The sequence below is a fragment of the Pezoporus flaviventris genome, unplaced genomic scaffold (assembly GCF_033815535.1).
Source record: "Pezoporus flaviventris isolate CSIRO_AGI_PZ_B2104156 unplaced genomic scaffold, CSIRO_AGI_Pfla_v1 ptg000072l, whole genome shotgun sequence".
NCBI lineage: Eukaryota > Metazoa > Chordata > Aves > Psittaciformes > Psittacidae > Pezoporus > Pezoporus flaviventris.
This window is the reverse complement of record NW_026892620.1, coordinates 2711213-2726124: the sequence shown is the minus strand read 5'-3', so window position 1 is coordinate 2726124 and position 14912 is coordinate 2711213. Positions and strand designations below refer to the sequence as shown.

General features: G+C 39.5%; 1 protein-coding gene across 15 annotated transcripts in view; it reads left to right on the top strand.

Annotated features, from left to right (window-relative positions):
- MCF2L (MCF.2 cell line derived transforming sequence like) overlaps positions 1-14634 on the top strand; it is a 158981-nt gene extending 144347 nt beyond the window's left edge. For 11 of the 15 annotated variants that reach the window (XM_061472710.1, XM_061472699.1, XM_061472700.1 and 8 more), the window contains 16 exons: positions 94-209; positions 413-482; positions 1652-1744; positions 1918-2010; positions 3360-3485; positions 4241-4462; positions 5008-5100; positions 5605-5683; positions 5836-5902; positions 7278-7393; positions 8988-9047; positions 9420-9494; positions 12922-13049; positions 13633-13745; positions 13878-13981; positions 14100-14634. In XM_061472710.1, the coding sequence (XP_061328694.1) occupies positions 94-209; positions 413-482; positions 1652-1744; positions 1918-2010; positions 3360-3485; positions 4241-4462; positions 5008-5100; positions 5605-5683; positions 5836-5902; positions 7278-7393; positions 8988-9047; positions 9420-9494; positions 12922-13049; positions 13633-13745; positions 13878-13981; positions 14100-14194 (1650 nt within the window). In that variant the 3' untranslated portion in view covers positions 14195-14634. Of the gene's footprint in view, positions 1-93; positions 210-412; positions 483-1651; positions 1745-1917; positions 2011-3359; positions 3486-4240; positions 4463-5007; positions 5101-5604; positions 5684-5835; positions 5903-7277; positions 7394-8046; positions 8128-8987; positions 9048-9419; positions 9495-12921; positions 13050-13632; positions 13746-13877; positions 13982-14099 lie in introns of all 15 variants that reach the window. The other 4 variants (XM_061472702.1, XM_061472709.1, XM_061472712.1 and 1 more) reach the window with 3 other exon arrangements.
- The last annotated feature ends 278 nt before the right edge of the window (positions 14635-14912 follow it).

The following is a 14912-nucleotide window of genomic DNA, read 5'->3' as shown; positions in this document are numbered from 1 at the left end:
GTATGTCAGCCTGCAGGCAGACTGCTTTGTCAATGAGAGATAAATACTGTAAGTAAAGGGATCTAATCAGTGTGCCTCTCTCCTGTGTTGCAGGGTTATGCTGCAGAGATGGACAACCCCTTAATGGCTCATCTCATTTCACCAGAACTCCAGAATAAGAAGGACATCTTGTTTGGGAACATGGAAGAAATTTATCACTTTCACAACAGGTAAGGATTTGCATTCAGATCTAAAAATAGCATTTGGATAAGGTTTTTTTACTCTATTAATCTGAATTAAATTGCTAGACAATCTAGAAGCCTTTTTTTAGTTTTGTAGTAGAGAATTACAACTCTGTTTCCAAAAGTTTAGAAGAATTGCAAGGTGTAAACATTTACTGCAACTTTTTTGATGTATGCTCTCTGCTCCTCAGAATATTCTTGAGAGAACTAGAAAACTATGTCGAATACCCAGAACTAGTAGGACGATGCTTTCTGGATCAGGTATGTGTCACTTTTTGCTGGCTTTTCATTCATAAGCCCCCCTGTAGGGCTGGCACATATGACAGTGGTCTTCATGTGATTGCCACCACGTCCCCTTTGTCTTGAATGGGTAACATATTGGGAATGTAGATGTTAATTGAGAGGAGGGATATTTTCTGCTGTGTGGGGTGATTAATTTTCTGAGAAAGAGCTACTACCTTGTTGAAACGAAACAACTTTATTAAAGTAGCATTTAGGAAAACATGGAGTCATGCGCTGCACTGTTTCACATCACTATAAATGGTTGGTTTACTTGGGTAGATTTCTTTACTGGATATTTTTCTTGTCATTCTTTTCTGTTTCCTTTAAGGAGAACACCTTAACAGAGTTAAGTCCAAAATATTCTTATTCTGAAAAGAGAAATCTATGCCAAAATAAAACCATTTTTGTTCTGGGATTTATTAAACAATGAGTCTCACCCATAGCACGCTAAAGGGCTAAATAGGAATCTGCTTATGGAAATCAATCTCCTGTTGTTGCTGCCTATTGATGCTCTAAAACTCTTGGGAAAAGCCATCCCTCTTCTCCTACTTACTGACTACATCCATGGAGATGCTATTGCCTAAAACTGAGGGATAGAAGTACTTCTGTGCTTGCCAATTTCCTGTCTAGTCTTTCCTTTATAGTTACTATGACAGTTTCAACAGTTTTATTTCATTTTGCTTTTGACAAGTACTGAAGTGATAAGGGGCAACAAACTGCTTGGTCTACCTTAGTCCAATTCCCAGGCCAAAACACATTCATAAAATGTATACAGGAAAAGGGGAAGAATTTTAAATAAGTTGCCCAGAGGAACTCATGGTTGGGCATACATAGAAGTATTTTGCATTTTGTAATAGAAATATATTTGTAAAGAAAATATATGCTGCTTTGTTAGTTACTTAACATGCAACTGAAGCAAATATTAATAGGAACATCTTATTCTGATCTTCCAAGTACAAAATTAGTAGCCATTACAAAATCAGTGATTTTCAATAATTGTTTATTGCTTGGGTTACCTCAAGGAATTGCTTTTTGTCGTTATTCTTTCATAGCCTTATAGATTATTAGAAGAAAAAAAAAATCTTATGAACTTTGTATATTAAAGTTACAATAATTTATTAAGTTTTTGCTTGTATCCCAAATTTCAGATGGAAGATTTCCAGATTTATGAAAAATACTGTCAAAATAAGCCTCGGTCTGAAAGTCTGTGGAGGCAGTTTTCAGATTCTGTGTTCTTTCAAGTAAGATTGCTTGAGTGTGTAAAATAACTGTGGTGTTGGTTTTGCTGTGGTTTGTTTTGTTTGTTTTATTTAATCATCTCAAGAACAAATAACAAAATATTGATAGATATTGATTTTAAAATATTGATAAAAATATTGATTAGTGTTCTGATGGAATCCAACACTGATTACAGGAATGTCAAAGGAAACTTGACCACAAGCTCAGTTTGGACTCATACTTGCTGAAACCTGTTCAAAGAATAACCAAATACCAATTATTGCTAAAGGTATGTGTTACTGAAGTATAATGCTAAGCACATTTTGTGCATTTGGTTTTTTAAATGCTGCTTCTCTCAGCCTGCTGAAGAGAAACCTAAAAGCTCACGGACGGGTGTATAAATCAAATCAGAGAAAATCCCTATCAGCTTTCAGCTTGGCTCTTTCCTCACGCAGCCAAAAAGCTGCTAGTAGCCAGGCAAATGTTATGCAGGGACACCGTGTAACTGCTTTTGCCCTTATATTTTGGCTGAAGAGAAGAATGGAAAAATGATCAGGGGAAACAGGAGGACCAAGAAACTTTTGCAACAAAGAAAACATAGTATCTGAAGTACTTGTTACTACAGTTATAGTCACCAGTTACAGTCACCTTATCTGTATTACAGGATTTGGCCTTGCTGGGTTCTATGATGCACGTTCTAGGAAATGTACTTGACCAAGAGCACTGTATGGTGTTTTTACAGAGGATGCTGTTGTGATTTACTTCAATGTGCTAACATTTGAGAGAAAAAAATGAGGGCAATATCCTATCATAAATTTTCAAATTAATGTAAAAGTTTTTGCCATGTTTGAAGTAAGAAATATTTCCCACATAACCACATGTTTAGGTAATTGTGTTTAATAGTAGTTTAAAGAAATTGCCTTGCACCAAATTTACTCTGAAGTTAAAACTCAGCTGAAATTAATAACTTTTAAAAATTAATTACATTAAGCTTATGCAAAGAGAGGATTATTGGAAAGGTTTTTGATTTGAAGTATCTTTACTGTCCACAGTCCACAAGTAAATGCTTATTCTCCTACTATGAAGTCTGGGGGGTTCCACATGAACTTGTAGCTATGTTTATGTGGATCAAATTGGAAGACACACTTTTGCCAATAGGCTCTTTGGAGAAGGGGTGATTTTAAAAATGTGCAGTAAGATTAAGTCTATTACTAGCATCCCTGGCCTCGCCATAATTGAAATAGTAAATGAAATTGACCTATGTGTTTACATATGTTGTTCACTTCCAAAAAGTTACAGATATCATTTTTGGGGGGTTTGTTGTGGGGTTTGGGGTTTTTGTTTTGGGTTGTTGTTTTTTTCCATTGGGATGAAAAAATGGTTGCAAAGTTAGGTTTGTACAATTCTTAGGTAGAGTTTACAAAACCTTTAAGTGAATGAAATATATTTGGCTAATTAGCAGCAGAGATGAAAATTAAAACCTTAGGGTCTTCTGAGTTCCAGACAGTATTTAACCAACTAGATCATAGGTATAAAACTTTAAAAACTTTGCCCAAATTCAGTGTTAAGATGTGAATGTTTCTAGTTCCTGATGTTTCCAAAGCTAAGTAAGTATGTTGTCATTCCCTGCCCGCTCAGGAAATGCTGAAGTACAGCAAAAACTGTGAAGGTGCTGAAGATCTTCAGGAGGCATTAACTTCTATACTGGGTATTCTCAAAGCAGTTAATGATTCTATGCACCAGATAGCTATTACAGGCTACGATGTGAGTAGCAGTATTTTTACTTACTTTCAAATTTCTTTCCATTCATTTCTTAGATATATGCACAGCATATCCTATATGCATACTAATAATGAGAAGAGCGTTTTACAAAAAGTTTCTTTAAACTGAATTGTGTCATGAAAATCATAGTATCAGCAACGTTGGAATAATGCAAAATGGGTCTGTCTGTACTGTTCTGAAGTTTTCCTCCTATGAATAATATTTTGCTCTGTCTCTCCAAAGATGTCTTGATCGTTTGTTTGTTTGTTTGTTTTTTTCCTTTGGTCTACTCGACACTTGAGTTAGAGACTGAAAATTGTCATTAAGAGGTTGGTTTAGGATACGGTCAAATGGAGTTACTACTAAATTTTTATATCTATGTGCAAAACTACACTCAAAACTTCCAGTAAAAGAAAAAGAAATCACAACAAGCAGCTGTGGAGTAGAGTTTGGGGGGCAAAAACCCAACAGCCTAATATGCATAGTGTGCTTTCCCCGCTATATGTAGATCTGTGTAGCTCTGCTACTGGTACTATTGACTGTAAATCCTGCCTGACAGTGTTTGGGAATAAAAATTATGTGTAAAAATCCAACACTGACTTTACTTCTCTTATGTTTCCAAGCCCAACATAAACACTGATGTGCGAGATTACTTGGAATGACAGAACTTGTGAAGACCTGTTCAGTATATGCTTTTTAGTCTGATGTTATCTCTTTGTACTTAAAAATATCACTTTTTGTTTTTGTTTTTGTTCCAGGGTAACCTGAATGAGCTAGGCAAGCTTTTAATGCAGGGATCCTTCAATGTCTGGACTGATCATAAAAAGGGTCACTCGAAGGTGAAAGATTTGGCACGCTTCAAACCAATGCAGCGACATCTCTTCCTCCATGAGAAAGCAGTGTTGTTCTGTAAAAAGCGAGAAGAAAACGGAGAAGGATACGAGAAAGCACCTTCTTATAGCTACAAACACTCCTTAAATGTAAGACACTTGGCAGTCCAGCAAGGTCGAGGTACTATGGGTTTAGCCTGCAGTAATACAGCATTTAGGTTTTTATCTGCTAAGATGCGTTAACATTCTGCACTGGGTACTTAACCCTTTCAAGCAGGCCTAAGTGGTGCTGCAGGTCCGTGTTACTTTGTGTTGCTCTCTATTAGAGAGATGGAGGAGAGGGGGTGTAAATTACCCTCTGAGACTCCAAGTCCAAACTGTACGAGTCTAGCTGAATATAGAGCAGGGTAGTATAAAATAGATCTGAGATTTTATGGTCTGGATTTTAAAAGCAGTGTCTTGTGGGTCAGTTTCAGTTTAAATCTTTCCTCCAAGGTAGCCAAGCCGATACAAAGCGCTAAATCTCATATGTCCAACATGCAGATCATGTGTTACTAGCTATTCTTTTCCTAGAGCAAGAAGCCAAATGTGTTTTTCCTTTCCAGAAATAGGGTACCAGATAACACCAGTAGCTGCCTGTTTCCATTGCTTCTGTAACAATGTGATAGGTTAGCTTTTGTTCTTTTTGCTTTCAGATGGCAGCAGTTGGAATAACAGAAAATGTCAAAGGTGATGCAAAAAAATTTGAAATCTGGTATAATGCAAGGGAAGAAGTTTATATTATACAGGTAAATAAATAACCACGTCTGAAAAAAAGAAAAAGAGAGAAGGCAGGGGGAAGTCTAACTGTAAGAGCTGGAATTTTCTTCCACTGGTTTATCACTAATAGATAGTGATGAGGAAATGCAGCAAATCCGAAACCACCACCAGATTAATTCGTAAGGTAGTTTCTTAATAGATTTCAATTGCAGAGTCTTTGGAAGATTGGGGGGTGGTAGGGGCAGGGTGACACAAGGGGTGGAGTAATGGTGTTTTACAACATCCATGGAGAATATTGTGTGCAACATTACTACTGCTCTTACTGGAGTATTAAATGGCCTGGGAGCCAGTGTTTGACTGTAGCACATGCACAGCCTCAGCCTTAGTGTATTCCACTTCTAACAACTAGTTTCTGTTGACTAAGGGCTGGAGAAGCAGCTCTCTTGAATGATTCCTCCAAGGCTGTGCTTTGGAATGCAACTCTGTAATAAGTCTTCTATGCTTGATGGCTGCTTGTATTTGTTTTTGGGTAGGCACCAACACCTGAAGTTAAAGCTACTTGGGTAAATGAAATAAGAAAAGTGCTGACGAGTCAACTGCAGGCATGCAGAGGTAAAATATTTTGGATGTACATACTTTTTTAATTTCTCTTCTCTTTGAACTTCAAAACCTGCCCTGTATATCTTCACTGTATAGGACTGCAGAAATGAAAAGCTTAAAACACAAATCAGTTTTAGTAGTTCTTTTACTTTCTTCCATTACAGAAGCTAGTCAGCACAGGACACTAGAACAAACACAAAGTTTACCTCTACCAGCATCATCTTGTACAAGGTAAGCACTATGTTGCCAAATTTGCCTGGCTGTCATGTAAATATACTAATACACCTAATTTGCAGTTCTTCGTTACTCCTACCCCTTAATACTGCCCCCTTTATGCTTTGTTTTTTGGTTTTTGTTGGTTTGTTTTTTTTGGGGGGGTGGAAGGTGAAGAGGGAAGAAAGTAGGTTTCTTCCTACTATAAAGATGTGAACCTTAGAGTTTAGAGTCTCCAGAACTGTTAAACTGAGGAGCAGTGGCACAGATTTTGCCACTTGATAGAGAACACATAAAGGCAATTTTCTGTGCCAGCCAAAATCCCGATGGTATTATGACTCTGTTGAACAGCTAATTATGTACTTTACATCCCAGATAAGAGTTATGTGGAGCGGCCTTTTCCTTCTTTCTTTGTTCTTTTCTTTCACCTGGATTATATTTTATTTCCTTTCCCAGTGTCTTGCTATCTTCCTGTTTGGTTGGTTGTTTTGTGTGGTTCCCCCCCCCCCCCCCCCCCCCCCCGCGGGCATTATCTTTTCTCTTTTCTTTGTTCTGTTCCTCCAGTTTCCTTTATTAAAAGTGATGTGTTGGTTAGTTCAGTGTCCCAACTTCTGTGTCAAGCTTTTCTTCTTTTCCTATTTTTAATCGCTCATGCTATATATTCTTCTGCTTTTACCTTCTATTCACCCCTTCTCTGACACCTCTGTTTAATCCTCTGCTACTCACTCTTTTTTAGTAAGTGTATGTATATATACCCCTAGAACCCTTTGTGCTGACATCTTCAATCATTCCCACATGGTGTGTGCTCAAAAAAGTATCAGTAGCTCTTTCCCCCGCATCTTTTATGAAGCGACTTAATCACTCAGAGAGAATTTTTCAGATGTATAGTATCTGTGGGATGTCTTTCTCCAGTCCATTCGCAAATGGAGTTGTGATTGGAACCCAACCACAAGATCCAACATATGTTCTTCAACCTATGTATCCAATCAGTTCTGGGTTAAGAGCTTCTGAAGGGCAGCGTTTATTCCTTTCTTTTCCTTTTGTTTGTTTCCCTTAGTACCTTCAGGAGGAACCTCTCAGCACAGAATGCGTCCTGTAGCTCATAATGAATGGAGGCTGTCCTGAGCTGTCTTTTCAGTAGCTCCCACTGCCATAATACATGCAGTTGGTTTGGGGAGCTTTTCTCCTTTGTACGTGCTCCTGGTCTTTAAATGCACAATCACCAATGACTTTTTCAGTCCTGGAAGCTATGATCTGGGAAGTAGTTAAAAAACGGGTTTCAGCATAGGTATCTGTATGTAAAAGGCAGACCATCACCAAAGGTCATCACCCCTGTCCAGACCTGAATTTGCTGAAGATGGATTGATTGTCTTAATTTTCTTCCAATAAACAGTCCTTCAAGGAACCACATCAGAAACACCAAAAAAATGGAGGAGAGAAAAGCTGATCTTGCAAGTCTAGAAAGTTTTGGCACCACAGTAGCACCAAAGTACCCTGAGAAAGGCAAAGGTGAGTTTACACGTATGTATTTTGTTGCCTTTAATTACAAAGAGCATGCCTGCACTGCAGATGCACAGGCAGATCCACCAGCAGAGTAGACACGGTAGTCCAGGGAAATGCTGCATTACACCTGAATGAGCAGGGCTTTGCTGCTTTCAGCCCTAAGGCAGCCCACCCACAAAGTGCTACCCACTCGGCAGCCACATGCCACTCCCATCTGCCCATAGCCTGGGGTTTCTGTGTTCCACTGTGTGGTGTGTACAGGCCCAAAGCCACTTTGAATGAAGGGTAGCCAAAAGGAGGTGGGAACTATGCGTTATGAGGCAGATCTCCTAGAGCTGCCCAGCTTCTCAAGGTTCTCTTCCTCTGGATAAATTTCTTGGAATTACCTGTTCTGAAAAGCTTTGGTGGTGGTTTTCTTTATTCTTTTTTTCTCCAGTTTTGCTTCCCTCCATGGAGATTATTTACTCAACCAGTGGCAGTACAAGCTCCTGCACATTGAGAACAGCTGGCCACTCAGGTTCTTCTATTGTACCTGGACTTTCAGTTGTCCTTTCTCATCCTACCATGCAGATTCCCTGTCAAGGCTGCAAATGATTTTTTGCCTTGATCTTTTCATGGCCTTCTCCCCTTTCTTTCTGTGTCTCTCTCTTCCTTTGTAGATGACATTACCTCAGAATGCTCTGTACTGTCAAAAAAGCGCTTTACGCTGCAGGGCTTTACTAACCTCAAAAGTCAGAAAGGTAATTTAAAAATAAAAATTAAAAAGGCTAGACTGTTAGACTGTTTTCTGTTTAAAGCTGTAATTGAAGTATCACTTTGTGTGTGTGTGTAGTGTGACAGATATGCCAAAGGTTGCTCTCCAAAGTTCAAGCTAGGCTCCTGAGTCACCAAGCCTGGCAAGGAGATATCAAGAGAAACCAGCTCCAGAGTGGGAGGGCATGATGCAGCTGGGAAAAGTGGAGCTGTTGGATTTGAAAGGGAAGGAGTGCAGTTTCCAATGCCTTCAATCTCATTATCAAGTCCAAGGAAAGAGTTTGTAGTGCCTCATTCCTGTAGGAAAACTAGAGGAAGTTAGTTGTCTTCAGATCAGGCACCTGGTCTGCTTCTGTGGATCTGCCCCAAATGCACTTGTACTTGGCAAAAAGGAATCAAGGTTTTCTAGAGTATTTCTCTATTGGCATCTTTGCTAACAGACTTCCCAAAACATGACTGCAGCAGAATGTATATGACAACATTGTTTTGCTGAATACAAAATTAAATAATAATTTTCCTATGTTTCTAGAAATTATCTTTGCTTTTTTTTTTTCCCCTAAAATGGGCAAAGGGAGTTTGAGACCGTTCTTGCTTCCTCCTGCCAAGTAATCACACTGATACATTCACTTCTTGCTTTAAACAGTTGTCTCTGAACAGTATGAATTGCATTAAGATGATGGCACTTGTTCAAGAGCATGATGTATTTATTTTTTTTTTCCCCAAGCATCTTTTCTGAATGCCTTTCTAAAATCTCATTACCTTTGAGTTATTTCTGGAGAGACTCTTGGAGGGTCTTGTATCTGATGCTGGTGAGGTGAGCTCTAATATCACATGCTTGCCTTGACAGAAACTCCATCTGCTTCTGCTAAAAGCCAGATATTGCCAATGATCCTTCTTACAGGACCAGGTATTGCTGTAGTACTAGATTTATATAAAAATGATTGCTTAACTTGGTAATGTTTGCCTCAAATTGAAATTAAATGTATCCAGTTCATGTCTACTTCATTTAGAAAAGACTGCATAAACTTTCTTCTACTACTATAAAATGAATTTGTCAATTTAATCTCCAAATAAATAATATCTCCAATGTCTCCAAATACATGTAATTAATTTCTTCTACTGTAATTGACTAGTGACAGCTAAAATTAGGGAGATTACAGAAACCCACTTGTTTTCCAGTGTAAACTCAAAGGTATTTAGCATGCACTCCACTTACTCTCTTTTTTCCAGTTCTTCAATATCTCTCTTCTGTGTTTTTTGCCTATTCATCCTCCTGCAGCTTCTCCTACCAGTCCTGACAAAAAAGCTAAACGGCATGAAGTAGTGAGTGACCCAACTCCTTTTGGTTTAAGAGGTATAGTGATACCACATCTTGTACTCCACAAATTTCCACGCGTCCCTTGTGTAATGTGTTACATCAGAGTACCGGGGATACCTATATGATGCTGTTTTGTTCAGCAGTATTAATATCAGCTGAGTTTTTCCAAGTGCATCTGTCAGCTTCCATATATATATATCTTGGTTTTGATAGCACAACTGGTTGAAGTTTTACCTTGACATCAGATGAAGTAGCATATGTCTAACTAGTTTTTAGGAGACAACAGAAGGAAAGAGATCTTCTGCTGAAGAAATACCCAGAATCTGGGTGTTTAATGGCAGTACACAGGCATCGAGTTGCTATGAGACACATGGTTTTCCAGTTAGCATCCTCCTGTCACTGTGCCTCTTGTGGAGATGATTTAACTTCTTGAAAAGAAAAAAAAAAAATATATCCAATCCTCATGTACTTTAGTCAGAGTGAGGATCATCACTGTCATGCCATGTGATTCCATTTTAGATCTGCATTTATTACTGTAGTCACAGTCCTGTTGCATCTTTCTTTGGGTGACAGTAGGCAATTTTTACCACCCTGTAAACCCAAGATGATTTAGCTGAACCCCGTGAAGCAGTTTGCCTCCTGTCCTCCCAACCCACAGCCAAGCAAAGAATAGAAAAGCATTTCCGTTAAATGACCCATTTCTAACCAGCAAGGCTGTTGGTGAAAGCTTGAGTACAAATCCCTGGGGTTAATTGACTAGAGGGTACAAGGAGAGCAGTCCCCCTCTTCCTGACTCTCTTTCTACCATCGCTTTTGGAAAATATTATTCTAAAGATTAAGCTCTTTCAAGCCCTACCATTGTCCTCCTCTCCAGGTTTCCATAACCTTTGTCTTTCTCTCACCTGTGGAAATGATGCAGGTCCAGCTGCTGTGCTGAGGAAAATGTGTCACACCATTCACCTCATCTGAGCAGCAGGAAATATAATCCCAGGCTGGATGCATGCAGAAATTCCACACGTATAGCTACGGGAGTTACAGGTTAACTTCCTGCAGGTAGCAGTCAAACCTCCGAGATCTCCAGGCACCACAGAAATTCTGAGGGCCTGAAAATGTTGTCAGAAAGCAAAGAGTGTTTTGTGGTGTGCTGCACAGATGCTGGAATTTGTCAGGGTGGACAGTCCTTGATCATTGTTAATTTACAATAATATTGTTGGGTCCTTGGAACAGCCTTGTCTGATTTGCTGTCCTGTCCAGCAGCCCCTCACTTTATGAAACGCTAAACCTCATAAGTGAATTTAAAGCATCTAGTAACTCCCCTTTCTGTCTTGCATCTTCCAATCACTTTTCTGACACTTTTTCTTTTCTTCCCCAATTCAGGGGGATGAACAGGCAGCTGACCCAGGCATTTTAGGATGAAACCACACCAGGTGGTGACCACAGCTCCCTGGTGCAGAGTGCATTGCCCCTACTTGTTTCCTTTCACTGCCATATTGCTCAGACTTACATCGCAGTGAGCTCAAGAAAAAATGAATTAGTTACAGAATCGCATCTTGCAGATCAATCCTATCTCTGAAGAAACCTGTGGGCCCGTTTCTGAAGAGAAGTGGTTAATGAATTCTTGAGTTTCCTGCCACCTTCAAATCTAAGCTCATTTCTGCATAACCTTGTCTTTTCTTGAGACTGCCTGCCATTTTCTTACCTTTCCTGCCTTTATAGGGAGCTTTGATTTAGTCACACCGTGCGGAATATGCGTGTGCACGTTGAATGTGCATGCATAATTTTGATGCCTGTAGTTAGTTAATATGAATATGACCACAGTGACCTCTTCCCTTCCGTGCCCAGGATGAGATGGGCTTTTATACAGACTTGTTAATAGTAGAGTGCCAGCTTGTATGAGGAGTAGTGTATTGTTGCTATGGGCAGGATCAGGCAGGTGTGTTCTTACCTACATCAGCACAATATATGAAAAGAAAGAGGCTGAGGAATAAGAACCATTACCCAAAATGTTCCAGATGAGCAAGCCAGTGAGTATGATGCTACAGGCAGAGCAATTACAGTGATTTCACTTTCTTTTGTGGTGCTCATTGGTTCTGTTTCTAATGAGAGTTGGAACAATTAGGTGAAACCAAGGGTTTTTTGGTTGCATTATTCTTAACTTGGAAATAATGGAAAGATTTTCAGCTGTGTCCCACAAATCAACTAGATGATGTGAGCTTCCAAGGAAATTTTCATGGAATACAGCTGGAATTTATTGCTCAGTTTCTTCACAGATGGAAGTTCATTCTTAACACTGGACAAGGCCAAATGGGTCAATACTTGTAACCTTGTGCAGGTCCATCCAGCAGCGCAGGCGAGGTAAAAGTCCCACTCCGTTTGGTGTGCTCTGGGTGTGATTTGTTTCTATGATTCTTAGGTTGCTTTGGCTGTACTGTGGTGATGCTCAGGTTTTTTCCTAATGTACTGGCATGACCAGCCACGTGACAAATGCCTCAGAAGCAGTGAAGAGCAAAAATGCTGATGCTTTCTTAAGTAATAGTTACATAAAAGTTGGGAGGTTTGTTTTTCCTTCCATTCTTTTCAATGAGTTTCATTGTTACCACCATTTGGCTTGAAACAAAATCTTATTTACAAATATTTGTCTGGTTTATTACAACATTTTTTTCTTTATAAACTCAACACACTTATTAGCAGCTGCTGACCTCAGTGAACAGCATCTTACTAGTAAAACTTACTGTAATTTTATTTGGAAAAGGGATTTTGTGCATTCTTGATATGATTCAGCTTGATTACATAAATGAAATCCCTTACCCTGAGAGAGCAAAAGGAACACTTGGCAATAAATGACAGGCAGGATACTGCTCTTGTGATGTTTGGTGGCTTAGAACCAAGATAAGTCAGCGTGATTAAGTATCCTTGTGTCAGCATGAATACCCTTAAATAATATGCTGCCTTGTCAGGTGAAGTACAGACTGCCGGTAGTTTGTATTGAATTTCTTAACAGTTCTAAGTGCTCAACAGTTTGAAGAAGGCAATGCACGTGCATCTGTTGTTCCAGCAGGCTGGTTAGGTTGCTTCAGGTGGTAATCCTGTGTGTTCATCCTCTTCCCGTAAAGTGTACGTTCCTGTCTTCGACCTCCTCCCAAGAAAAAGAATATCTATCCATCATTCATCTTTGTGTAAGAGAGAAATAGTTGCTTTTTTGTTTGGAATTTGCATTCTTTCCATCTGTTTCCCTCTATGTAAATCCAAAGGGCCATATTCACTGCTGTGCATTGCCACAGCTGATGGAAATGGGCCAACTTTTGCCAGCTGTGAATTTCACCCAGTGGCTGTAATAACTTCTTTGTGTTTGGTTTTTCTCCAGTTTATGTTGATCACTTAAGACCTTCTCAGTGGAAAGAACGCTTCTCCCAGTCAGTGGCTCATTGCTGCAGAGTTAATGGTTGGCTGTTTGTTCCCTAAGGTTGGGCTAAAACATCTCATTCTCTTGATGCATCTGAAGAAAATGACGGCTGGTCTAGTGCTGAAGATCCGCTGAATTCGTCAGATGCGGAGGAAGAAGGAGGAGGAGGGGGAGGCGAGATGAAGCTGGTAACCAGAAATGCTTTCCTATTGAGCTAAGCAAATGATACCGATACCTTGTGTGTGGCTTTTGCCTTTTGAAGCTTGCGGGAAGGAAAGTGTCTGGCTTGAAATCCTCAGCTGGACAAAATTCTCTTAAATCAGCCTTGTTTGTACCTTGGGAGTGTCCATCTGTGCCTTTGTAAACCTGAAGACTAGTGTGACCGTGACTGCTTATGCCTTAGTACGGCAGTTAGGCGATGACATGCTCAGCTACCATGTCAACAGCCTTTGACACATCATGCTGCAGTTGTTTGCCAGATGATTTGGGGGGTTTGTAGTTATTTTGAATTTTTTCTGTAGACATTTGAATTAATTGTTGCAATGGAAACATTTCACTTGAATGTTTTGCAGGGGGTGAGAATTCATGTGCTGAATTTGCATGTAATTGAACAGGAAAGTTTTACTGTCTCTGTATGTATATTTGCACTGTCCTCAGCATGTATGTGCATAAGAAAGAAGGGAGGAGTACCCTAATTTCATAACAAAAGCTGCAAGGTCACTTGAAATACTCAACAGAAATAATTTATGTTTTTCCTGTGTGTTCATTTAGACTCCTGGCAAATATACAGTTGTGACTGATTATGAGAAAGGAGTTTCTGAAGAATTTACAGTGAAAAGTGGAGATCTAGTTCAACTGATTCGTGAAGGGGAGGATGGACTCTGGTACGCAGATCTGTGTTTGGAAATTTTTATAGGCAGAACTGTGTTTGGAAGACATAAGACAGATGTTTAGGGCAAACTTTCAAAGGCATCAAATGAAGCAACCTGACTTCTTATTTTTTTATTTTTTTTTAGGTATATGAAGAACCTGAGCACTGGTAGAGAAGGTTGGATTCCAGCAAACAACCTGCTGATGCTCATAGGCAATTCCAAATCAGCTCAGTCTTTAAGCAGCTCTGGTAGGCTATTTATCTTAAATGAGATGATTGTGTCTCTGGAGATTCCTATTATCAAAGAAAGTTGTGAAGAACAACCATATAATATTTTATTGGGTTTTTTTTTGTTTCCTTTTCCCAGAATCAGGCACTGCCTCCAGCACTTTGAGTACATCATCAAGTTGCAGTGATAGCTGCAATGCCAGCTGCACCAGCTTCTCAGACATTAAGGGCTAACATTAAATTTCCACCCCACCTTAATGGAAGGTAATTCTGGAATTTGTCATTTTGTGCCAAGTTCTGGACACCGAAGACTCCAGTGGAGAACCACCAGTTCAATGTCACCAGCCCTGAGTATTTTCAGTGGCGATTTTCACAGGTTCTCTCAGAAGATCCCAATGAAAAGCGCATGGAATGTGAAGTTGTAGATAAAAGATTTGAAATAAGGTCTTGCAGAGGCTTCTGCTCTAGAGTCTGAAGCTGCAAATTTCTTAGCATAAAACACATTTTCTCACTGATACACAATCAGGTTTCTGCAGAACTGTAGCATTTTGTAACAGCCAGAATCTGAATGCGAGCGAACTAAATGTGTTCAGTGCTAAATCCTCATTGTAAACTAATAACATAGCAATCGCTGTACAGGATAGTATGAGGAAAATAAATCAGAGTTTACAATTCCTCCTCCCCAAAATCCCCTTTCTCCAAGGATGTACCTCAAACAGTGCAGTGAATGGGACTCTTACAGCAACCGGGAAGGAGGTTTGCTCTAGCCTTTTCTCTTCTCTTGCATATTCAGGACGTTCTTCTGCTCCCTAGAGACTGGGATGCAGACATGACCAATTCACTGACCACAACAGCGTCAAAACAAGCTATTATTTTATCCTTTCCAACCTTTAATGATGTGTGCAATGGAATAGCTGTTTTCTGAGGTATTTTGGCCTCACAACCAAATTCT